Here is a 23,945-nt window from a genome sequence, read left to right as displayed (position 1 = left end):
TGTGGGTGAGAGAAAAGGTGAGGGGTTAAGGCCCCAGAAGGCCCCATGCCTTTTGCTGGACCCTCTGCCCCACCCCTGCAGTGCCCCCAGCCCTGCCCCCCACACCTGCAGGATGGTGAAGTTCTCCAGCACGCTGTTCATCATGTACTTCTCGGGCAAGTGCTTCAGCTTGTGGATGAAGTTGATCATGTACTCACAGAGCGGGGACCGGTGGATGCGGTAGGAGTAGTGGCCGTTTTCGTAGCGGGCATACTCTGTCTGCAGGACCGAGGGGACAGCAGGGCTTAGGTTCTCTTTTGACCACATCCAGCCCAGGCCCAGCTGCTTAGGGAAGCTCCAGGACCCACTGACTCTTAAGTGGAAGAAAAGGCAGAAGGCCTAGAGGCTCTTGAGTTCAGAGCCTTCCTCCTCCCTCAGTAACAGGGGCTCGAGTGGCAGCAGAGGGACCATCCACCTTGAGCTCCGATGCTCAGAAGGTGAGCATTGGAGGAGGAGCGCTTCAAAACAGAGTAGTGGTGCCAAAACCGGTTTGGCTCAGTGGATAGAGCGTCGGCCTGCAGACTGAAAGGTCCCGGGTTCGATTCCAGTCAAGGGCACGTATGTTGGTTGCGGGCACATCCCCAGTAGGAGATGTGCAGGAGGCAGCTGGTCGATGTTTCTCTCTCATCGATGTTTCTAACTCTCTATCCCTCTCCCTTCCTCTCTGTAAAAAATCAATAAAAAAAAAAAAAAAAAGACAGAGTAGTGGCAATAGGCAAGACAGGATAAAAGACAACTCAGTCCTGACCACACACTAAAATAACATGGGGAAGGGTGCACAGGAATCCTTGTGGCCATGGAACTGTCATGTATTTGTACACACACACACACACACACACACACACAAATACCGATGAAATCTGAATTAGATTATAAGTGGCATCAATGTCAATTCCTGGTTGCTAATAGTTATGCAAAATACTGCCCTCAGGGGAACTGGGTGAAGTGTACATGGAATTACAATTGCTTGAGTGTCCACAATTATTTCAAAACAAAAAATTAATTTAAAATAAATAACTTGAAGTGCTTTTTACAAACAGCTACTACCCAGATCCCACGCTGGAGGTTCTGGGGTAAGTGTTGTGAAGCGGGGTTTCTGCATTGGTAAGTTTCAAAAGCTCCAGTGATCTAAGTGCAGCCAGGGGTGAGAACACTGGGAAGGGCGTGCCTCCTCCCTAGTACCAGCCCGGCATCTGGTAGGGATTAACATGAGGTGGGTTATCAATAACTAAGAGACAGCGAGGGTAAGGCTTCATTAGTTCAGACAAATTTGGGGAAAGCGGAGGGCATGAATGAAGACCAACCTGAAACAGCTTAAAGGTCTGGTTTAACAGTGCACAGGGTACTCCTACCTCCACTTTCTCTACCACCTGCTTGCCGAACGAGCAGACCTTGGTGGAGCAGGTGATTATCATGTTCTCGGGACTCTCGTACTGGCTGGAGACCCCGTAGAAGGAGCTGCCTTCGTCCTCCATGTTGGTGTTGAGGTCTGCCTGGAGACATGGGAAAGCCAAGAAGCAGACAGGTAAGTCAGCAGGCACACGATCGGGGCGGAGACATGGAGACCTCTGGGGCCCCAGTCCAGGTTCTAGGGCCAGGAAGCAACCAGGAGGCTTTAAATGAAACCTGGACAGTAGGAGGCTGGAATGCTTCCACCTTTCTTCACTTGCAGGCCTGGCATAAGATCAGGTTCTGCTGCCTAAACAACAGAGAAAAACACTGGAACCTGCATTAGTTACAAGGCAGAAATGTGGACCATGCCTGAAAAAGAACTGGCAGGAAGCTCAAGTGCCTGGGAAAGGCAGGCACCTGAAGCGGGGGGCGGGGGGGCGGGGGACGGGGGAAGGCCAGGACATAAAATGATGCCTCTCAGACTTTAGCCACTGCTGGCGTCCCTTTGATTAAGGCTACATTCATGTACCACCTACCACAGGTCCTACTATGCCCCTAATGGTTTCTTTTAAATCAACTCACTCTTATTCCCTAACTCCATTCTTAGCAATATAGTCATGAAATCAGGGATTCTATTTTTCTAATATACATGAAAACAATTGCATAACTATTTTTTAAAAATGTTTATTCATGTGCCACCTAAAAAAACACTATGCAACCCTCTTAGGTTCTTCAGACTATACAAAGGTAGCACTGCCCCAGCACCCCCAAAGTGATCTGGACATGCCCCTCATCGCCCCCTGCTGGCAAGATCTGTTCAGGTGGCCTTGCCTCTTCCAGATGGTAAGCACCCTGGAGGCAAGAACTAAGATCTCCCCAGGGCTAGGGCAGAGGATGAGCCTTCAATAAGTTACGTGTGATGTTCCACCCCTCACCTCTGGGTGGCGCCGGGTGAGAAGAGAGAGGTCCCTTGGTCCCAAGGAGGGACCTGCAATCTCCTGCTTATGAGGGGAGTCCTCTCAGCTCCAGCTCTGCCCCCAATTCAAATACACACCAGGGCTTCTGCACCAACTCTTCACTCACCTGACCTTCCAACCAGTCACCATTTATCCTGCCCAGCCCAGCATAGGGAGAGCAGTGGGGGACCAGAGAGGCCGAAACACTGTCTCTGCTCTCAAAGAACTGAAACTTGTGGGAGAGCAAGTAGGATAAGTGAGCTGGTTGTCTGGGGTAGGATGGAGAGAAGAGGGCTGGGGAAGACAGAGCCCACAAGTGACAATCCAACGTCTGCCCCAGAACCTGCCCCGTGGTGACGCTGCAGGCCCAGGAGATGCTGGCCAAGGATGCAGGCAATGCACCCAGATGCCCCGTCTCGTCCTCAGTGCCCCTTCCTTCCGATTACAACCCCACCCTTCTCCTTTCCATCCCTGTATCCCCCACTCTAAGCACCTCCCCAAACAAGCTTGCTTCTCTACTTTCTCAGCCTAAGAAGAAAGCTGCCTCCTACATTACTCTGAAAGGTGCCCCCCACCACTCGCCTTCCTGCCCTCAGAATGCCCCTTGCTCCCCATCCTCCACCCTATTCATAGCTGTGGTGCGGGTGGGCAGCTCACAGGCCATGCCTGGAACAGGTGTGGGGGATCGGGTGACTGACAGATGAGCCGGACAGCCGTAGCCTGGGTGTGGGGGCTGGAGGGGCTCAGATTCATTGTCATGTGCTGGTATGTGCCTGGGAGAAATGTCAGGGCCCAGAAGGGAACAGCGGCCAGTCCGGGGTACTCTCCTCCCTTCATGGCCTCAGCTCAGCTCTACCTAGCATTTTCAATTTGCAGACCGGCATTAATGGCCATCGGTGTCCATGAGTCCCCTCTCTCCCCACCCCAAGAACAGAGGTGGCCTCTGCTAGTCTCCTATGTTCTGGGGAGGAGGGGAGGTCTCAGCTTCTCAGTCCTGCTCCAAAACCCACAGTATGAATCCAACAGAGCACAGCTCACATCTCAATCCTTCCTGCATCCACATGCCCCTCCCAGCCAGGAACAATTTGTCCTGGCAGCCCACTGAGCTACGGCTGCGCTACTGCTGCCACTCCTTCCCTAAGAGCAGGACTTTCAGTGGGAGGTGGGTTGGGGACATCAAAGTCCTCCTCTCACTCCAGCGGGGCTCTGATCTCCCCAGCATGCCTGCACAAGGCCTGGGCGGGAGCGGAATACTGCCAGGCAGGAGAAGAAAGGAAGACTTCTGGAGAGGGGCACTGTTTCATTGCCTTTGTCATTGCCCGTGGCCAGTCTCACACCAGCTGATGGCTGGGCAGGAAGTGGGCAGGCCAGGGACCAGGAGATGAGGGTCCAGATGTCTGCAGACGCCAAGCTGCCTGTGAGGACACTACGGTTGACCAAAAGTCTCTTGGTTTGCGAACAGGAGCAATTCTTTCCCCACATTTGCACTTCCTTGGTGCCTCTACCTTCCCCAAGCAAGAGGAAGGGGAAAGAGGAGATGCCCACCAAGATGTAGTGGCCACTGAAATGCCCCCATCTCTGATTTTTCCTGTCCTCATGCTGCCCAAGCCTCTGGCCTTCAGAGATAGCCCAGCTCAGGCACAGGGCTGGAGGAGGCAGGCATACTGCCTCCCTTCACTGCTGGCTGACATTTCGCCTCCCCCCACTCCCCTCCCTCCAGGTCCTCAGAGACACAGCCTGTAGCAAGCCCTCAAAAATGAACTGCTCATTTTTCAGATGGAGAAACAGGGGCCCAGAGAAGATGAGATTTGCTTGTTGAGGCCCAGTGTTGCCCGCCTTGTGCCCCCGACATTCTGGAAGGGCCATGCTTGACCACCATGCTACTCGGCACAGCAGTTACTGCCCCAGGACCCTGAGATCCATTCTGGATTCTGCCACTCGGAATGTAAGTTCCTGGAAGACAAGAGCTACGTTGGGTCCGCATAGCGCAGGTGCTGTGCACAGCCCACGGCCAGGGCACAAAGGCCTAATCGTGTGTCCTGGGCCCCCACGCTTCCCTACCTTCCCTTCTGCTCCCATCAATCTCACCTCCAACCTCCTCACAGAGGCAGAAAGAAGGAGAGGGCATGGGCCACGAGCAAGGCTACAAAACAGACAGGACAAGGGATGTCTGGGCTCTAGAAATCCAAGAAGCCCCACTGCCCTGCTCTACACTGAGGGCGCAGGGCTAAGACTGCTCTCTCTGTGCCGCCATAAGCCGTGTTCCTCAGGGTCAGGGGATCCTTTTCCAGGCAATCAGAGCCTTCTCTGACAGAAGGGGAGCACCAGGACCCCACATGGAGGGCACCCCGGGTACCTGGCAAGGTTTAGTGTAATGGTTCTGAGCTCACACCCTGGAGCCAGACTGCCTGGGTCTGAATCCTGGTCCTGCCACTATGAACCTGGTGATGCTGGCAAGCCATTTCACCTCTGTGACTGCTTCCCCAAGAGGGAATGTGGCTGTCAATTCGACCTACGTTTGGGGGTGTGGCAAGGATAAAACATGCTGATATAGGTGATGGGATGCAAGCAGTGCCCGAGGTCATCCTTCACCGACCACCCCGACGCACCTCACTGCGTGTATGTAACAAGACCCAGGAAGAGCTCATCCTGGCCGGGTAGCTCAAGGCCGGGCCCCTACTTACTCCATGCCTCAGTCTCCCCCCATGTGTGGAACTGGAGGTCTAGGATGGTCCTCATCTAGATGGTGGATAGAAGAATGCAGAATATTATCTCCAACTAAAAGAAGGCAGGAGCCAGTGAAAAGAGCCCCAAATATGCCACCTCCCCACTCCAGGGTCGTGTTCCCATAAATGCCTCCTGCCAACCAGGCCTCCCTTCTGACCCTCAGGGTAGTTGAGGCAGTGCTGAGGAACAGCTGCAAATCACATCACCCAAGCCCCTTCTCCGAGTCAAGGCTAACCCTGGACAGGTTTGGGGTTGGGGGAAGGTGGACTCAAGACGGTGTAGGCTTCTCAAAGGGAAGGCCAGAAGCCTCCCTAGGCCCACAGCAGGAAGGGAGCTGCCACGCTGGCTGTACAGGGACAATGCTCTTCGGTTGCCCAGAGCAGAGCTTCCTGGTTCCAATTCCCATGGTCAGGGCAGGAAGGGAGAGGAGGGAGAAGAAGAAGTAAGATTATTTGAGCCCTTTCTGGCTGGGGTCCTAAAGAGATCGCTGTCCTTCACTGGACCTATGTTATAGCAGTCTCCCACTTGTTTCCAGTCTGGACAGTTGATTTATCCAACTAAGCATAACTCTGGCCATGCCATGCCCTGTTCAAACACTTCAGTGATTCCTCATTACCTAAAGAGAAGGGACAGCAAATACACAGTAAACATGCCACTGGACTTCATCAAAATGAAAAGCTTTTGTGTTTCAAAGAACGCTATCAAGAATGTGAAAAGATGCCGAAACCGGTTTGGCTCAGTGGATAGAGTGTCGGCCTGCAGACTGAAAGGTCCCAGGTTCGATACCAGTCAAGGGCATGTACTTGGGTTGCGGGCACATCCCCAGTAGGAGATGTGCAGGAGGCAGCTGATGGATGTTTCTCTTTCATCGATGTTTCTCTCTATATCTCTCCCTTCCTCTCTGTAAAAAATCAATAAAATATATTAAAAAAAAAAAGAATGTGAAAAGAGAGCTGACAGAATGGGAGATAATATCTGCAAATCATATCTCTGATAAGGGACTTCCATCTATAATACATAGAAAACTCATCTATCTATATATATAAAAGCCTAAGTGACCATTAAGACCGGTCGACCAAACTACCGGTCAACCAGTCACTATGATGCACACTGACCACCAGGGAGCAGCACTCAATGCAGGACCTGCCCCCTGGTTGTCAGTGCACTCCCGCAGTCCCTCCCCCTGGCCAGCTGGCCAACCTCCTGTGGTCCCTCCCCTCAACAGACCCCCATTGGCCACGATTGTGGGCCAGGCTGAGAGATCCCACCCGTGCACGAATTCGTGCACCGGGCCACTACTAAGTTCATAAAAAGACAAATAACCCAACTGAAAGATAGGCAAAGGCATCAAATAGACATTTCTCCAAAGAAGATATATATATATGAATGCAATAATCACAGAGAATGTCAAGTGTTGGGGAGGATGGGGACAACCTGGGATCCTTGAATGCTGCTGGTGGGAATGTAAAATGGTGCAGCCACTTTAGAAGACAGTCTGGCAGTTCTTCAATAAGCTAAGCACAGAATTACTATGTGGCCCAGCAATTCCAGAAGTAAGTATATACTCAAGAGAAATGAAAACATTATGCTACACAAAAGCTTGTACAGAAATGTTCATAGCAGCACCTATAATAATAAAAGTGTAATATGCAAATCTACCAAATGGCCGAACAGTGGAACGATAGTCCAGATGACCTTCCAGGCGACCTTTTGGATGAAGCCAGGGCTGTGAGGGCCGAGGCAGCTGGGGCTGCGAAGGCCTACCCTTGCATGAATTTCATGCATTGGGCCTCTAGTTATTCATAACCAAAAGGTGGAAACTACCAAATGGTCATCAACTGATGCACAGATAAAACAAAACAAAATGCGATATATCCTTATAATGGAATATTATTCAGCCTTGCAAAAGAATGAAGTACTAATACCTACTACAATATAGCTGAACCTTGGTTTATGCTAAGTGAAAGAAGCCAGATGCAAAACACCACATATTGTATGATTCCATGTATATGAAATGTCCCAAAAAGGCAAAGGTATAGAAAAATAGAAAGTAGATAAATGGTTGCCTAGGGCAGATGTGAGATGATGGCTCAAGGGTACAGGTTTGCTTCTGGGGTGATGAAAACGTTCTAAAACTCACTGCCTGCACAGCTCTGTGACTATACTAAAACCAATGAATTGAGCACTTCAAGTTGGTGAATTGTATGGTAAGTGAATTATATGAAAATAAAGCTGATTTAGAAAAATATGGGCCAAAAAACATGGCCAAGGATTATAGATATTTGAGAAAACCCTCCAACTTGAAAGACAGAGACCAAAACAGACAGGAAAAAGGGATTAAAGGGAAACAAAGACAAAAAAGGAAGAAGAAAACATTAAAAATTTTTTTTTCACTTCATATTCCCAGAAATATAAGAGAAAAACTGTATCTATCCAACAAGACCAGGATATAATCAAAGAACCAAAAGGAGCTCTTAAAAATTAAAAGGTTTATGGTCAACATACAACATTGGACAGGTGTGGCAGAGAATGCCACCATATCTCATTCATCTAATTCATCCTGAAGTGTGCAATGTGTCATGACCACTAAGAAAGAGAAATGCATCAACTGAACCCTGATTTTATTTGGCAATTTACTCAACTAAGAGTACATTTCCCTGGCTCCTTGTTAGCTAGGCACAACACACAGCTAATTAAGTGTTGTGTGGACTTCCAGGGAGGCTCCTGGAAGGGAACTAAGCGGGCTTCCTCCCTCCTGATGCCTGGAATATGGGTGTGACGGCTGGACTCCAGCAGCCACCACCATGAGGACAGAGGCCAGGCACTGAGGACACAGAGAGCGGTCAGCTCCTGGTGATTTAGGGAAGTGCTGGACCTGCCCTGGGCAGCCTACCTCCAAACTTACTTTACCTGAAAGAAAAACAAACTATTTATTTATGCCACTGTTACTTTGGGTTTTATGTAATATGCACTTAGATATACTCTTAACTAATTCAGAAGAATTAGAAGAAAGGGTTAAGGAAATCTTTAAGAAAATGAATTTGAAAATAAAGAATGATAAAAATCATAGAGGATAAGTCCAGTAGATCCAACATCAGACTAATAGGAGTTCCTGGAAAAGAACAGAAAGAAAAAGAGGGAAAGAAATTGTCACAGAAATAATAGAAGTTTATTATACAATAATAATACAGTAATGAAATTTCCAAAATTAAGAGATGCTAACCTCATGATTAAAAGTGTCTAACAAGTGTCAGGCTCAAAAATAGGAAGCAAAATAACACAAAAGCTCATCAATGTAAAATGTAAGAACATAAGGGATATGTCCTGGCTGGTGTGGCTCAGTTGGTTACAGCATCATCCCATGCACCGAAAGGTTGCCAGTTGGATTCCGGGTCAGAGTACATCCCCAGGTTGCAGGTTCGATCTCTAGTCAGGGTGCATGTTTCTCTCTTCTCCTCCCCGCCCCCCCCCTCGCCCTTTCTCTCTCTAAAATATCAATAAAAATATATTAAAAAAATAAACAAAAACATAAGGGATAAAGAAGAAATGTAAAACTTCTAGAGACCAAAAAAAAAAAAAAAGACACCCACAACAAGTTACACAACAAAGGACAGAGAATTAGAATGCTATCAGACTACACACTGTTAGAGGACAATGGAACAATGCATTAAAAAATTATTCTTTTTTGTTGTTGTTAATCCTCACCCAAGGATATTTTCTTCCATTGATTTTTAGAGAGTGGAAGGGAGGGAGGAAGGAAGGAGATGGAGAGAGAGAGAGAGAAACATCAATGTGAGAGACAGACATTGATTTAGGTTGCCTCCCAAATGCTCCCTGACCAGGGCCTGGGATCAAACCTGCAAATCGAGTGAACGGCAGAATGACCAGTCAGCGGGGGCGGGGCCAGTGAGCAGGCAGCACCAGGCCAGCCAAGAATCGTGCCAGTGGGCAGAGGGAGGGAATGGCAAGGGGGGGCGGTGACCAGCGGCAGCAGAGGGGCGATGGCGGGGGGGTTGAGGGGGGGGGGGCGGGGGATGGCCAGCAACCTTTCCTGATTGGCCAGCCCGGTCGCCTCTCACAGAGAGAGGCCAGACTGGGGCTTAGGCCCGCTCCCCGCCTAAGCCATCAGTAGGACATCCCCTGAGGACTCCTGGACTGTGAGAGGGCGCAGGCTGGGCTGAGGGGACCCCCCACCCCCGCCACCCAGTGCATGACTTTTTGTGCACCGGGCCTCTAGTATATAAATAAGTGGAACAGCAAATTGATGTTTCTCTTTCTCTCTGTCTCTGTCTCTCCCTCCCTCCCTTCCCCTCTCTCAGCTACATAAGAATAAATATCTTGATTGTGACATCCAGGTATGTCAGTATAAGCTTATTATTTAGAATTAAGGAGATAAAGCCAGAATAAACAGTGAACATTTACAGCAGCTGCCTCTGGAGATTGGGACTGGGGAGAAGTGGGACAAGAATTGTTGCATTTCATTGTAAGCCTCTTGGTATTAAACAATATAACATGAACATGCATTAATTTAAAAGTAAGGTAAAAGTAAAATAAATGATTACCTGTTTTTCATCCCAGGATAGATTAAAACCCAAACTTCTGTATGATCAGGGCCTCCCAGGATCTAACACCTTTGCAGTTTCATTTCTGTTATCCCCTCATACATCTGTACCTAGGACTTTCCCTCCAGAGCCCACTTCCTTATGCCTTCCCCAGGCTGTAATAGCCTTTCCCCATCCCTGCCTAATAGATCTTCCCACCCTAAAGGCTCAGGTCCAGCTGCCTTCCTGCTCCCGGAGCAAGCTGTCTCGCAGAGTGCAAATCTAAGCACCTGAAAGATCAGGGCCGTGGGTCTCAGTTCCAGCACCTGCCTCTCTGGAGAGAGCCAGCCCCGAGGGTTTGTTGTGAATGAGAGCTAGACTAGGAGTCCAGCCAGGGCCCGGTAAGCCACCTAGAAATGTATACTGTATAAAATTTAGTGTGCATAAGCCTATTTCTGTGAAAAGTAAAGCTTTCAGATAATCAAAGTGTTCTGGGACCTTATAAAGGATACGAAACCTTGAGCTGTCTCTGGGTGTTAACAAGGGTGCTAGGCAGAGGAATGTGGGAGGAGCCACTCAGGCCTTGTGTCAGTGCCCTGAAACTATTCAAAGGCTCCAATCACAAACCAGAGGATTTCCTGCACTTCCTCACTGCTGGCTTAGTTTGCACTTGTCTGACTCTTCCCTGCATCCCTTTTTTTTAAAAAAATATATTTTTATTGATTTCAGAGCGGGAGGGAGAGGAAGAAACATCAACGATGAGGGAGAATCATTAATTGGCTGCCTCCTGCACACCCCACACTGGGGACCAAGCCCACAACCCGGGCATGTGCCCTGACCAGGAATCAAACTGTGACCTCCTGGTTCATAGGTCGATGCTCAACCACTGAGCCATGCCAGCTGGGCTCTACATCCCTTTTCTGTGTGTACTGGGCCCTTCAGAAGCAAGCTCTAGAGCAGGTATTAATTATGCCTCCTAGTCTTGAAGAAGATGTTTTGAAAGGATGGAACTCTACCCACATAACATCTGTGGGGTAGAGTTCCCCCCCAAGTCCACAGGCTGAACTGTTTGTAAAGTTAGGTGAGTGTTTCTTCTGGGGTGACCTTTCCTAGCCCTACAGCCTTCTTCTCTAAGCACTGTCCTTGGAGATGAGCTTTTAGGGACCAACTGCCCTGCTCCAGGCCCTACAACCAACTCAGAACTTGCCATTCAAAGACTCAGGTGACTAGGGGGTTCACGTTGGCTCTTCACCTACCCCTCAGTATCTCCTGCAAGTCTTCCAGTACTATAGCCTTCTAAAGGCTGTTCTTGTGCCAGGCGTCGTTGCCATTGCCATGGCTTAGCAAAGGACCTCGTGCCGTGGCTGGTTTGGTTCAGTGGATGGAGCGTCAGCCTGCTGACTGAAGGATCCCAGGTTCGATTCCAGTCAAGGGCACATGCCCGGGTTGCAGGCTCCATCCCCAGTAGGGGGCATGCATGAGGTGGCCGAATGATGATTCTCTCTCATCACTGATGTTGCTATCTCTCTCTCCCCCTCTCCCTTCCTCTCTGAAATCAATAAAAGTGTATTTAAAAAAAGAAAAGGGCCTCGTACTAGCCCAACTCTCCAGCCCCACTGGCCCAACTCCCAGGCTCAGCCATCGATGCTCGCTCCTCCCCTTCTCACTGGCCCTGTGCTCCTCAAGTTTCTACCACGACAGGAACACCGGATGCCACTCCCTCTTTTCTCCTCTTTCATCAACGTGCTGGGGGTAGGGTGGAAGTCTATCAAGGGCTTACCCAGAACTTCACGAGAAAAAAGGCATTGGAAGGTCCCCGTTCAAAGAGCTCCTTGAGTCCACCCTTTTTCTCTGGGAACTTGTCATAGATCTGGCGGATGTCCACGGCTTCAAGGTAGGGGTCACTGTAGCTTGGGCTTGACTGGCCAATGTGTACGAACAGGTGCTTGTTGTACTGTGGAGAGAACAGCTGGTCTGAGGGAGAGGCAGGGATAGCAGGGCAGACAAAACGGACCAGAGCGCAGATCCCAGCCATGTGACCGGGAGTGAGTAATCTCACCTTTCTGGACTGCAGTTTCCCCACTGGTAAAATGGAGACAAAGGACTGACTATAAAGCAAAATTAATGGTATACAGTATCTGGTGGGGTGTCTGGCACCCAGTAGGTGCTCAATAAATTGTAGCTATTATTTGTATTATTCGTAGTCCTGCCTCTGCCATGAACTGTCTTTAGGCAAGTCTTTTTCTATCTTTGGGCCTCTGTTATTTCACAGAGATCAGACCACTGACCTAGAGGTGTTTTCAAATTATGTTCCACCCATGGAGACAGGGCTGGGTGCCTCTGTTGCTACAACCAAATGAAATCTACTTTTGTTGCACACAGTGGTCTTCTGAGTAGGAGCTTGTTTGACTAATGAGTCCCTCAGCTAAACGACAAGTTGGGAATGTCAAAGTGAGATGGCCACAGAGTCCCTGTTGGCCCAGCCTCCTCCACGTGCCACTCTGATCTTTGCAGGTGACACTGATCCCCTAGGAACAAGCCGCTGAAGGGGGATGTAAGTCAGAGCCATAGGGAAAGGATGGGACAGCCTGGGGGTGAGGCTGGGATGAGCAGTTCACTGGGAGGAAAGAACATGGAGGGAAGAATAGAGGTCAGGGAGGGAGCAGGAAAGGGAGAGGACCTGAGAGAATGGACATGGAGCAAAGAAACCATGGTGGGGGATTTGGGATGGGAGCAATAGATACACAGGGAGAGAGGGAAGGTGAAGTGAGGAAAGAAGAGGGAGGTGGCTTGAGGAAGGAAAGGAAAAGGGGAAGAGGTTCAAAGGAAGGAAAGGCTGCAAAGAAATGAGGAACCTAAATTCAAGCCCATAGCTGAGCGGGGCAGGATTGGGCTAGGAAGCCAGAAGCAGGTGGTACAAGAGCTGGAGAAGGTGGGGGAGCTCCAGGGTGAAAGAGCAGCCAGACAGGGACCAGGACCTACCGTGTCAGGGTCTTGCTGCTGCTCCAGGAAGGCAGAGAACTCCAGCATCCAGAGCTTGGAGCTGGCCACGCTGCGGCCCTGCCACGGGGGTGCTGGGGGCGCTGAGGGTGATGGGGCGGCTCCTGAAGGAGACTCGAACCCTGCAGGCAGTGGGAGAGGCACATGTGAGCCTGTTCACACACGCCCTCCCTGCCGACAGCCTCTGTGAGGACCCCAGGCCCACCGGTGAGACCATGCTAGCAAGGGAATCACCAATCTCCCCTCAATGGGCTCTGACGGGTGGTGGAGGGCTCAGCCTGCCTGGTACAACTCAGTCCCCCTTGCCACACACTCCAGAGAGACTGCATGCCTGCTGGACCGAAAGGGCTTCCAGGGCAGGCTCTGCTGGGTTCTCGCCCTCAAGGAGCTTCTGGTCCAGCGGAGCTATCAGACCATCATTAACCACAGTGACGTAGCCCTGCGAGAAGAGAACGTCTCCTGTGGGATTCCCTGCTGTCGCTCTAGCACCGAGCAGTGCCTGGCCCAGGATAGGCACTCTGATACAGGTCTGCAGTAAAGGAAGTCATGAATGGGATTAAAATTGACAAGGTATACACTCAGCACCAAAGAGGAGCTCCTAGTCCAACTTGGGGTGGTCGGAAAAGGTTTTTCCGAAGGCGACGCTTGAAAGAAGTTATGACGTAGAAGTAGACGGCAGTTAGTGAAGCCAGGGAAAGGGCGTTCCGGGCAGAGGACACAGCAGAGGCAAAGGTCTGGGGGCTGTGAGATGCTCCATGAGTTTGGAAACTCAAGTCTGTGGTAGAACTGCAGAGAAGGACGGGTTTGTACCAGGGGCAGGAACAAGGCTGAAGAGATGGGCTGGGCTAAGAAGCGTGAATTTTAGCCTAAGGGTTTGGGAGAGGGACAGGATGTTACGTAAGCAGGGCATGGAAATGCTCAGATCTGCATTTCTGAAAGACCCTATTCCTGTTTGGAGGAGGACTGGCAGGGCGGGCAAGGCAGACAGAAGCACAGTCCTGTGGGGTCTGAACTAAGTGCAGTGGAGGGAAGAGGAGGGCACAGACGGACATGAAGCAAGGACAAGCCCAGGCCTTGGAGACTGACGGACGAGAGAGCAACGAGGCCACCCAGAAGGCACTAGTGTTCCTTCCAGGCTGGGAGTCGGAGGAAGGGAGGCCCCATGTGCTGAGGTCCAAGGAGGGAGATGGAGAAGAAATGGTAATCAGAGGGGTGGCTGGAAGGCTGAGCTGGACAGACACATTAGCCTGTGCTTAAAGCATCAGCTGAGTCATTCATTTGTTCAAGCATGCTTCCCGAGGAACTGCTGAGTGCCGGCAGGACAGGATACTGGAGGAGGTGGACGAATCAGCCACACACATGACCACAGTCAGATGCTAGGTGGGGGTGCAGAGTGCTCAGGCGCCAACAGCAGGGCGCCTAATCTGGGGTGGGGGGTGGGTGCCTGAGCCACAGCACTGAGGCAGGGAGAGTGGTGGTGAGGGGGGGGGGGGGAGGAGAGGGGAGAAAGATGAGGTTTAACTGAGGAGCCCTGCAAGTCCTACCAGTTCACATTGTATCCTGAAGGCACCAGAGCCATTATAGGGTTCCACGCCTAGAAGCAACATGCTGAAATGGGTGCTTTAAAAAGATGACGAGGGGGATTACAGGGAGAAGAGAGGAGACTGGAGACCTGGAGCCAGTTAAGCGGCCACCACAGTAATCCAGGCAAGATCTAGGAGGCCGGAGCAAGCACGGCGAGGCCAGTGAGGCAAGAACAGGGGAGGGGAGACTGCACAGGGCTGGGAGGACCGCAGGCGGCAGCCAGCCCCTAGAGCAGGAAAGGCCAGGCAGAATGTGGGCAGCAGCTACTCCCAAGCCAGAAAAGGTGCTGAGAGCGAGGATCCTGTCTTGCCCTGCTGAGTGGAACATGGTGAGGGACCCTCTTGAGGAAGACACAAGGACAGAGCTGGTCACCTGAGCAGTGCAAGGGGGTGAGCTCCTGTGCTGGCCCAGCTGCTGGACCTGCGCCTGCTCCGGGCCTCTTCCCAGGAAGGGTTCCCTCTGCTAGTAAGGGTTCCCTTTCCAGCTGCCAGGCACCTGGGACCTGGAGGCGGGAGCTGCAGGGGTGCGACGGGCGAGGGAGCTGTTCACTGCAGACCCACCTGGCAGAGGCAGCGAAGGCTGGACAGTGTAGGTTTGTTGAGAGAAAGGTTTCACACTGCGGGAGGGGAGAGAGGAGGTGTAAGCCCTGGGCAGGATGCAGCCCCAGAGCCTCGAGCAGCGTCCATCGCTCTCTGTGGCAGGCCCGGCGGCCTGGTCATCAGCGGCCCTGGTGGGCTTTGGCCTCCCACTTCCTCTCCTGCCAACTCCCTCATGTTTCAGGGCTGATCCACAGAAGCAGCATGTCTACTGAAAAACCCATCCCTCTCTTATCCCTCCCTCCCAGGCCAGCCAGAGCCCTGGTTCCTAGCCTACTTCCCTTGGGGTCCCAACCCCTGGCCCTGCTACCCCATGGACAGACTGGTGTTTTGGCAAAAGCCACCACAGGGTGTCCACAGTGTAGACTGAGCTGCTGTCTGAGAGCAGGAGAGCTGGATCCCCAAGCTCAAGGCCGTAATAAAAGGTAGACCCCAAACTGCAGCCCTGCCCCACCCTGCGGCCCAGGCTCAACCTCTTGAGTTTATGCGCTCTGGTTCAGTTCAGGGAGCAGCTGGTAGCAGGCCATACTCACTCGTGGGATGTTCCAGCTTGGCCCGGCAAAGCTCCTTGCCAAAACTGAGGAGGCAGAAAGCATAGAGTCAGCATAGCCCATGTGCACAAGGGCCCTGGTGTGGGGGAGACGGTGCTGTGGCCTCAGCTGGAAGGTGAGCTGGAGCCTGGACCAGTGGGTGCAGGGAGAGAGTTACTGCTACTGTCTGAGCTTGGCTATAGCAGCATCCCAGTGTGTCTCAAGGCACTCTAGTCTCTGGACACGCTCTGCTGACATGGTGCTCCCTGGGAGAAGCACCCAGCCTGGTAAACAGCATCTCGTATTCCTCCATGAGAGAGAGATCCAGAGTGCACAGCAGCACGTAAGGCTGTGAACAGTCCTACAGTCAGGAAACCAAGGCAGTTCTAAGTGCCCCAAACTTACTTATGCATAGAATCACTTTGTGTCATATCTATTTAAACATTCTGTGGACTAATGCTCTCTGGAACACCCTCTGAAAAAATGATAGACATGAGCTGCACCGAGCCCAGGGCAGGGCTGTCACTACCTCTACGGCGGCTCTTGAAGACCCATTTAGTCCCTACAGCCAAGAAAACCCTGTGAGGACACAGCCCTGGAAAGGAGGAGCCTTTCAGGACCATTCCGAAAGTGTGAGCCACCTGGCCATGGCTGAGAGGCCAGCTCTTAGGCCGAAACATTTAAAATTTGAACAGGAGTTTGTTGATGGACATCAGCCCTGCAGCTGGAAGGAGTGGGGACCCGAGGGTAGAGTGGGCACCAGGCCAAGTGGCAGGGCCACTCAGGGTCACGCTGGTGCTGCACCAGAGCCCCAGCTTCAGCCCCTGTCCCCCCAGCTTCAGCTTCCCCTTTTGTCCATTAGGCTAACTCTGTAGAACTTCTTGGGTGGTCAGCTAATGGGGGCGACTCTGTCCTTTGTGAAAGGTCTGCTGTGTTCCTGCCGATACCCCCAGGAAGGTAGTTCCAATACCAGCTGAGCTGCCACCCAGCATGGCCCGTCGGTCCTTGGTCCCTCCTTCCCCCTGGCTCGCCTGGCCTGAGAGGACTCAAGCAGGAGAAATTTGGTCTGGCCAGTGCTCTGGCTCTGCAGAAGGGGGAGGAGCGAGAAGGAGAGGCTGGTTTGGCCTCTGGCTCCAGGCAGCCCCACTTACCCCTGAGACTGCTGGGCAGCCAGGGCCCCGGGCGAGGGCCATTTTACTGTGGAAGGCTGTGGCGGAGATGATCTGGGCGGACGACATGGCAGCCATGCTCTGCAGGGCCTTGTCCTTAGCTGCCTGATCCTGGGGGAAGACAGTGGAGGGGAGGGCCTCAGCAGCGGCGAGGCGAGGCAGGGAGGGCTTGTGGTCAGGGAAGCTGTCCCACTATCCGTGGCCAGAGCCCTGGACTAGGCAGGCCCCAGGGAACAGGCTTATGTCCTTGCAAAGCTATTACTTTGCTTTGTGACTCTGAGCAAGTCACGTGGTTTCTCAGATCAGTTTCTTCATCTGTCAAAGAGGCACAATACTTGCCCTGCCTATTTGACTAGCACTTAAAGAGACTTTGAAGATCATTTGCTAGACCATATCTTTCCATTTACAAACCATGGACCGGAGAACAGGGACCTTTTATTTATTTACTTACTTATTTTTCGGACTAAAAAACAATTTTTTATTAAAGTATAGGTGGCATACAATAGTATATTAATTTCAGATGTACAAAATAGTGACTTGACACTTACATACCTTACAATATGATCTCCACACTAAGTCTAGTAACCATCCGCCATGATGCAAAGTTATCATAGTATTACTGACTATATTCCTGTGCTGTACATTACATCCCTGTGGTTTATCTATTTTATAACTGGAAGTTTGTGCTACTTATTCCCCTTCACCTTTTCCATCCTCCCTCCTCCCCTCTGGCGACTACAAGTTGAGAATAGGAACCTTTCAGTTCTTGCTCATCCCCACACCATCGGTGGCTGGGGCGGCACCTGGCTTACAGCAGATGATACATAATTCTGTCGGATCCCCCTTGAATGAGCAGGGGGTCGTCCTTGGTCACCTGGGCTTTTTAGAGGCACGGACAGTCTCCTGTGACCCCACCTGTCTCAATCCTGCCCTGTGGGGCCCCCCAGCACGCCCTGCCCTTTACAGGTCAGGATGTAAACACTGGCTATCTGCCCTCCGTGGGCCCAACCTGAAGAATGGACTCACCTGCACAGGCTCTGAACAGATAAGCACTTATGACTCTGCTAATAATACTAACAGTACTAATAATGCTTTTTACCCTCACTTGAGGGTATGCTTATCGGGTACTACCCTGCCTAACCCTGTCATTTACAGATGGGGAGACTGGATGGGGCTCAGGAAGGGGCAGTGATTCCCCTCAGCTCATGCAGCACAAGGCAGAGTCAGGTAAGACCAAGCCTGAAACCCAGAGGGTTTCTACCTGAACTTGCTCTGAAACCCCTTTGAGAATATGATGAAATCCTCAGACCAATCTCCACGTAAGTGTGAAAATCTGCATATTATTTAAGGGGCTCGTGGCTCCCTGATGTCTGCCCAGTGGTTGTCCCTAGGCCCCAAGTGAGAGCCTGTGGACAAGGAGAGGTACAATTCCTCTAAGCAAATGTGAGCCGCACAGCCAGGCCCCAATGGCACTAAAATTTCCCCTCAATAACTCTAAACAGAACACTGGAAAGTCTGTTCCCAACTCTGGTCCCCGCCCAGGGTCCCAGTGAGTCAGAGGCAGACTAGAGGGGGAAACAAGGGGCAAGCTGGGCTCCAGGACCCTCAGGGTGGCCTGGAGGGGCATGTGCCAGCCTGAGAGGGAGGCATGAACAGCTGAGGCCCAGCCAGCTGTCCAGGGACAGAGGGGGTGGGGGACAGCTGGGCTGATGGCAGGAGGAAAAAGCTGAGAGGCAGTAGGGTGTGGCTTCCTAGGCGTCCCCACCCACTCATTCAGAACCTCCAGAGTCGGGATCATGAACTACTGGGCCACACAGGACCTTCAAGGTCATGTAGTCCAGGGCTTTTAAACTGGGTTCTGCAGTACTTTGGGGTTCGAGAGCCATGGGCATGAGAGGTGAATAGAAAAAGGGAGTCCCTGGCCTCTGGTCTGTTCCTCACCAACCTCGTGTTGACCTGAGTAGCTCCTTTAATAACAAATTGGGGTGATATTTGGGGGAAACAAAACCAAAGGGACTTACACTGCTTTACAAAAATTGTTTGTAAACTGCTGGTCTTAGTCTATTGCCCCCAGATGTTATTAGCTCTTCTTACCAAGTGGCTGGAGAGGCTTAACACCTCCATGCAATGCTTCCTCCTAGTATTCACGAAAAGGGCCCCCTGGCCAGGGTCCGAGAGGCCTGAGTCCTGTGGGGAGCAGGGCTGTCCCGAGGGGAATGCTGCCAGCAGCTGGCCCTCCACAGAACAGTCACCTGTCACTCAAGGAGGGGCTGATCCAGGGAGGGGAAGGAACTGCCAGTCCCAGAGAGCAGGGCGTGGGAAGGAATTCCACCTGCTCCCACAGCAGCATCCCAACCACCCACAGCAATGCCTCTCATACCTGACCACCCTGCAGGCGCCAGCTGATGGCACTAGCCAGGGGGCTCTAGGAGGCTTCAAGGAGTGGGGTCTGGAGGGCGTTCTGCTGTGATCTGGTGAGGGCACTGCCCCTGGGGGAAGGGAGCACAGCAGGAGACTGACCTGTGGCCCCCGGATGCTGTAGAGCCTGGCAGTCGCACACAAGGCTCTAAGGTCAAGTGTCCCTCCTTGTGTGGATAGGAGCGGTTATAGGCTGAATCCTACTCTCACCAATACCAAGAAGCATGCTGGCTCCACACACAAGCAGCCAGCCCCTAAACACAAAGGGAAGCCTTTTGCCGCTGGAAAAAGAGCCTCAACTTCCCGACACGGCCCATCTGTGCCCTAGGTCCTTCCTCCCACAACTGCCATGGGCCTTACCTTTAGCTTGGCCTGGATCTCACGGGCTTTGCGACGAGCCAGCACCTGGATGTGGCTGGAGACCTATGGCAAGAAGAGAAGGCTCCTGACCCTACTTCCCAGACAGCCTAGCTCCCCATCCTGGATCCCTGACCCTCAACCCTCCATGGGCCTCAATCCACTTCTGTGGACTAAAGGAGTAAATGGATGCATGAATGAATGAAAGAAAGGGTCAGTCAATGAGGGGCCCTCAGTCCTCTGTCCACAGTTGGGAAATAAATAGAACTGCAGTTCCAGTGCTTTGCTTTCTATTCTCTGGTGTCTTGGAGAAGGATGGGGAGGGGGCTGCTGACTCCCCAGAACACGAGGGATGGCAGTAGGGACGGCAGGGAAAATGAACTGTCCGTGGGACACCAAAAAGAGACAACCTATCAAAGCTGGTCCCACTGAGAGCCCACACTTAGTCCTGAGGAGGACCTGGCCCACCTTGGGAGCAGGCTGGTGCTGGGGTGCCTGCCCAGGGACCCATACCCATCTCCCAGGGCCCACCTGCTTCCTGGTGCGGGTCTTCCCTGTCCGGAGCTTGATGTAACGAGCAATCAGCTCATTCCGACCTGTGGAGAAACAAAGAGCCATCAGTGGGAGGAGAAGGACAAAAGGCAGGCAAATGAGGTGTCTGAGAGGTCCCTTCTGGCACCCCCTGCCCACCTTGAGTGGGTACCTGGGGTGAGGACTATGCAAATTCCCTCTTGCCATCCTTGGATCCCAGGGATCTCCCAGCAGCAAGAGGAAGATGAGGCCTTGCTGGTGGGCTGGTCACCTGAGAACAAGGAGGTGCCAGGGCCATGGCCTCCTGCTGGATGCACAGCTTGAGGCGCCCTCTCAGAGCCTCCTTATCACGTGGCCACCTCACCTCTGCCCATGACAGCCTGGCAGCTACCTCTCTGCTTCCACTTCTCCTGGGCCTTCTGCACATTTGAGAGGCTGCAAGGAAGTGCCTGGGCCTTGGCCCTTTCCCTGTGCAACTCCCACAGTTCCTACCAGCTCCACAAATGCACAGGCCCTTACACGATATCCTGTCTGTGTGAAGCAGGGAGCCTCAGGGAAATAAGTGCTGACACACTGACTATCCCCAGACGAGGTCTGAGGCCCTTAACTCAGATAAACAAACCCAAGCCAACCACACTTCCACTCCATGGTTCTGAGACGACCAGTCAAAACAGGTCTACATCCTAGAGGCTGACGCTGTATCTGAGAGACCCAGGAAAAGTGCCCTGTTATCATAAATGGGATCATGAAAAGGGGTTCCCTGGGTCAAAGAGCTCACCACCTAGCTTGGGAGAGACATGTGTCCACACAATAGCTCCAGCTCATGCTACGGACAGTCAACATGCAGTGTGCTCTGAGAACGAGTGGTCAGTGCAGGCTGGGTGGTCAGGTGAGCATTCAGCTGGACCTTGACCATGGGAGGATTAGACCATAAAGAAGGGCATTAGGTTGGGGACAGGGAGGGAGAGAGGGTTTGAGCGGCAGCTATCACTTCCTTGCTTCAACTCTGGGACCAGAAGGCCCAGCCACCAGCCTGCTCTGCCCTGCTGGGCTCGCTGAGCCTGGAGGGCTGTGGCTATGAGAAAGGAAGCTGCTGATACAGGGGGGGAGGCAGGACGAGTGGGCTATCTGCCACCTGGGTTGTAAGAAGAGAGCACAGCCAAGGCCACGCTGGCCCCCCAGCTGACCTTTCCCCACTGCCAAGGCTGAATTAAGAGGCCACCCTCAGGAGGTCTCGTCTGCCAGAAGAACTGGCTGGCCTGGAAGCACCGGTCTGTCTGTGTCAGGGGGAGAGGGGAGGGAAGGACCAGGCCCTGGGGACACCACCCTGTGGGCTGGCTGGTCTGTACCTAAAACCGAGATCCAGCAAGATGTCTCTTCTCAAAGCTTTCCAGGGACAGGAATTCCACAGGCTCCTTGGGCAGTCCAGTGAACGTCCCACCCTATGTCTCACTAGAGCACTCATGCTGCAGTTAAGAAATGCTTTTCTTCACTGGCAAGAGAGCTAAGTCATCCCACTGGGGACTGAAAACGGGTCACAGAACTGGGAGTCGGGAGCCAGGCTCCAGCCCAGCAGCTCCACACATGAGCTATGGGACCTCCGCACGTCGGTTTCCTCTATGGGCCTTCAACTGCCTTCTCTTTAAATTAGGCCCTTTAAAGGATTTCCCACCAGCCTTTCCAACCAAATTTTTACAGACTTAGGAAACTGACGTTAATGTTGGCTTAATGTTAAACTGAGCTCTCTATAGCTCAGTTCCCTTTTCTGTAAAATGAATGTAAAATGCTTCAGGCCCCTGTAAGCAGTCTAATTCAGAGACCAGTCCAGGGATAAGGAAAAGAGTGGGGCAAAGAGAAGGTTCCTGAGAGTTGGGAGGTTAGTTGTAGTGCTGAAGGATGTGGTGTTGAGAAGAACAAGCTGGAGTCTTGGGGTTGGTGGGAAGCTGGAGGGATGGGGAAGGCAGGGGACACTAGCTTGCAGACCATCTGGGGTATAGTTCTAGTGCTGCTTCTCTAGCCCACACCTTGTACACAGAGAGCAGCTTATCAATTCTCTATCTTTTCCTGTTAAATTCCCAATACCTCCAAGGAAGGAGCCACATCTCCATTCAGGTCTACGTCTCCAATACCTGGCATGTATTTGTCAAATGGATGAAGAGATGAGTCCACTCGCGAATCAGGAAGGCTCTCTCTGAAGATAACTGTATCTAGAATCCAGCCACTCCTCATACCTCACCCTGCCTGGTCCAGAACCCCCCACTCCCGCCCTCTTGCCCACTTTCTGGCATGGACTGTGATGAAAGCCTTCTACCTGAATGCCCTGATCCCAGTCTATTCTCAACACAGTGGCCAGGGATCCTGAGGCTCAAACACCCTCCAATGGCTTACCATGTCCCACAGATTAAAAGTGTTTAAGCCCCTACAATGTCCTGGAAGCCCCCACACGATGTGTCCACCTGGTCCCCAGCTCAGCCCCTCTCTGATCTCATGCCACCCACCATCGGGTCTCCTCGCTATTCCTACAACATGCCAGGCCTACTCCCACCTCAGGGCTTTTGTGCATCCTGTGCTCTGTCCCAGAGACCCACATGTCCTTGATGGCTTCTTTGCTCAGATGCCACTGTCTTGGGGACACCTTCCCTGAACACCCCACTGAAAGCTGAGATCACCTCCTGCTCACCCTTTATGCTCCAGGTTTCACTTATCTCCATAGCACCTTCTAACATACCACGTGATCGATATACTCATTTAGAGCACTGTCCATCCCCACTCCCATGGGAGGAAAGCTCCTAGAACAGGGACTTTTGTCTGTTTATTTACTTATTTATATATTAGAGTCTACACCAACCGTGGGCAAACTACGGCCCGGCCCGTTTGAAATGAATAAAACCAAAAAAAAAAAAGACCGTACCCTTTTATGTAATGATGTTTACTTTGAATTTATATTAGTTCACACAAACACTCCATCCATGCTTTTGTTCCGGCCCTCCGGTCCAGTTTAAGAACCCATTGTGGCCCTCGAGTCAAAAAGTTTGCCCACCCCTGGTCTACACCAACCAGGTCAAACTCGCAGCCCAGCCAATATAACAATATGTAAGAAACATTTTAATAAAAAGTCCATAACTTAATTTTTACAATATCCTGTTATACATAATCCTAAGTAATAAAGTGGTAATATGCAAATTGATCATCACTCCAACACACAAGATGGCTGCACACATCTGGTCAAAGATGGCTGGCAGGGGAGGGCAGTTGGGAGGGACCAGGCCTGCAGGGGAGGGCAGTTGGGGGGAACCAGGCCTGCAGGGGATGACAGTTGGGGGCAACCAGGCCTCCAGGGGAGGGAAGTTGGGGGCAACCAGGCCTGTAGGGGAGGGCAGTTAGGGGTGACCAGGCAGGCAGGGGAGGGCATTTAGGGGCAATCGGGCTGGCAGGGGAGCATTTAGGCATCGATCAGGCTGGCAGGGGAGTGGTTAGGGGGTGATCAGGCAGGCAGGTGAGCTGTTAGGAGCCAGCAGTCCTGGATTGGGGTCCCAGATTGGAGAGGGTGCAGGCTGGTGTGAGGGAAACACTCCCCCCCCCCCCCCCCGCATGAATTTCGTGCACCAAGCCTCTAGTTATTAATAACGAACTACAATGTTTGCTCATGACTGATTACTATAATCCTGTTGCATTCATTTCCCTTATGCACAGACACACCATTTCTCTCCACTAATACTAGCAGCGAACATCTTAGCAGCTGATTGCCGTGTCATTAGTTTTGTACTGACTTGTTTGGTGTGAGTAACAGGAAATATTTTGCTTTCGGAGAACAAGAAAAATAGGTTTATTTGCATTATGCTTATTAATTTGTGCAGTTATTCATTATCTAGTAAGTTAATGTTCAAGAAAAAATATTTTTATTAAAATGTTCTATTATTTTGTTAATGATTACTCATTTATTTCAGCCCTTTGTACTCAGCATGTCTCTATCGAAATAAATCTATGTTTCTATGAAAATTGAAGCTTTTTTTTTTTTTTGCGATCCACATAAACTTAAACCTTGTTTATTTGGCCCATGTTAACTTTTGAGTTTGATGTGCTTGCTCTACACCTAGAAACTGCC

At 51.6% G+C, this 23,945-nt stretch overlaps 1 protein-coding gene across 1 annotated transcript in view; it reads right to left on the bottom strand.

Moving 5' to 3' along the window:
* TEAD4 (TEA domain transcription factor 4) overlaps positions 1-23,945 on the bottom strand; it is a 78,269-nt gene that overhangs the window by 5,283 nt on the left and 49,041 nt on the right. The window contains exons 5-13 of the mRNA XM_070409535.1: positions 19,841-19,905; positions 19,313-19,375; positions 16,517-16,645; positions 15,369-15,412; positions 14,800-14,855; positions 12,638-12,777; positions 11,436-11,609; positions 1,392-1,532; positions 106-258 (exon numbers count right to left, since the gene is read on the bottom strand). Coding sequence (XP_070265636.1) covers positions 106-258; positions 1,392-1,532; positions 11,436-11,609; positions 12,638-12,777; positions 14,800-14,855; positions 15,369-15,412; positions 16,517-16,645; positions 19,313-19,375; positions 19,841-19,905 — 965 coding nt within the window. The remainder of the gene's footprint in view (positions 1-105; positions 259-1,391; positions 1,533-11,435; positions 11,610-12,637; positions 12,778-14,799; positions 14,856-15,368; positions 15,413-16,516; positions 16,646-19,312; positions 19,376-19,840; positions 19,906-23,945) is intronic.

The sequence above is a fragment of the Myotis yumanensis genome, unplaced genomic scaffold (assembly GCF_028538775.1).
Source record: "Myotis yumanensis isolate MYYU_CA2020_CCGP unplaced genomic scaffold, mMyoYum1.0.hap1 SCAF_3, whole genome shotgun sequence".
Lineage (NCBI taxonomy): Eukaryota > Metazoa > Chordata > Mammalia > Chiroptera > Vespertilionidae > Myotis > Myotis yumanensis.
This window is presented reverse-complemented; position numbering and strand designations above follow the sequence as displayed.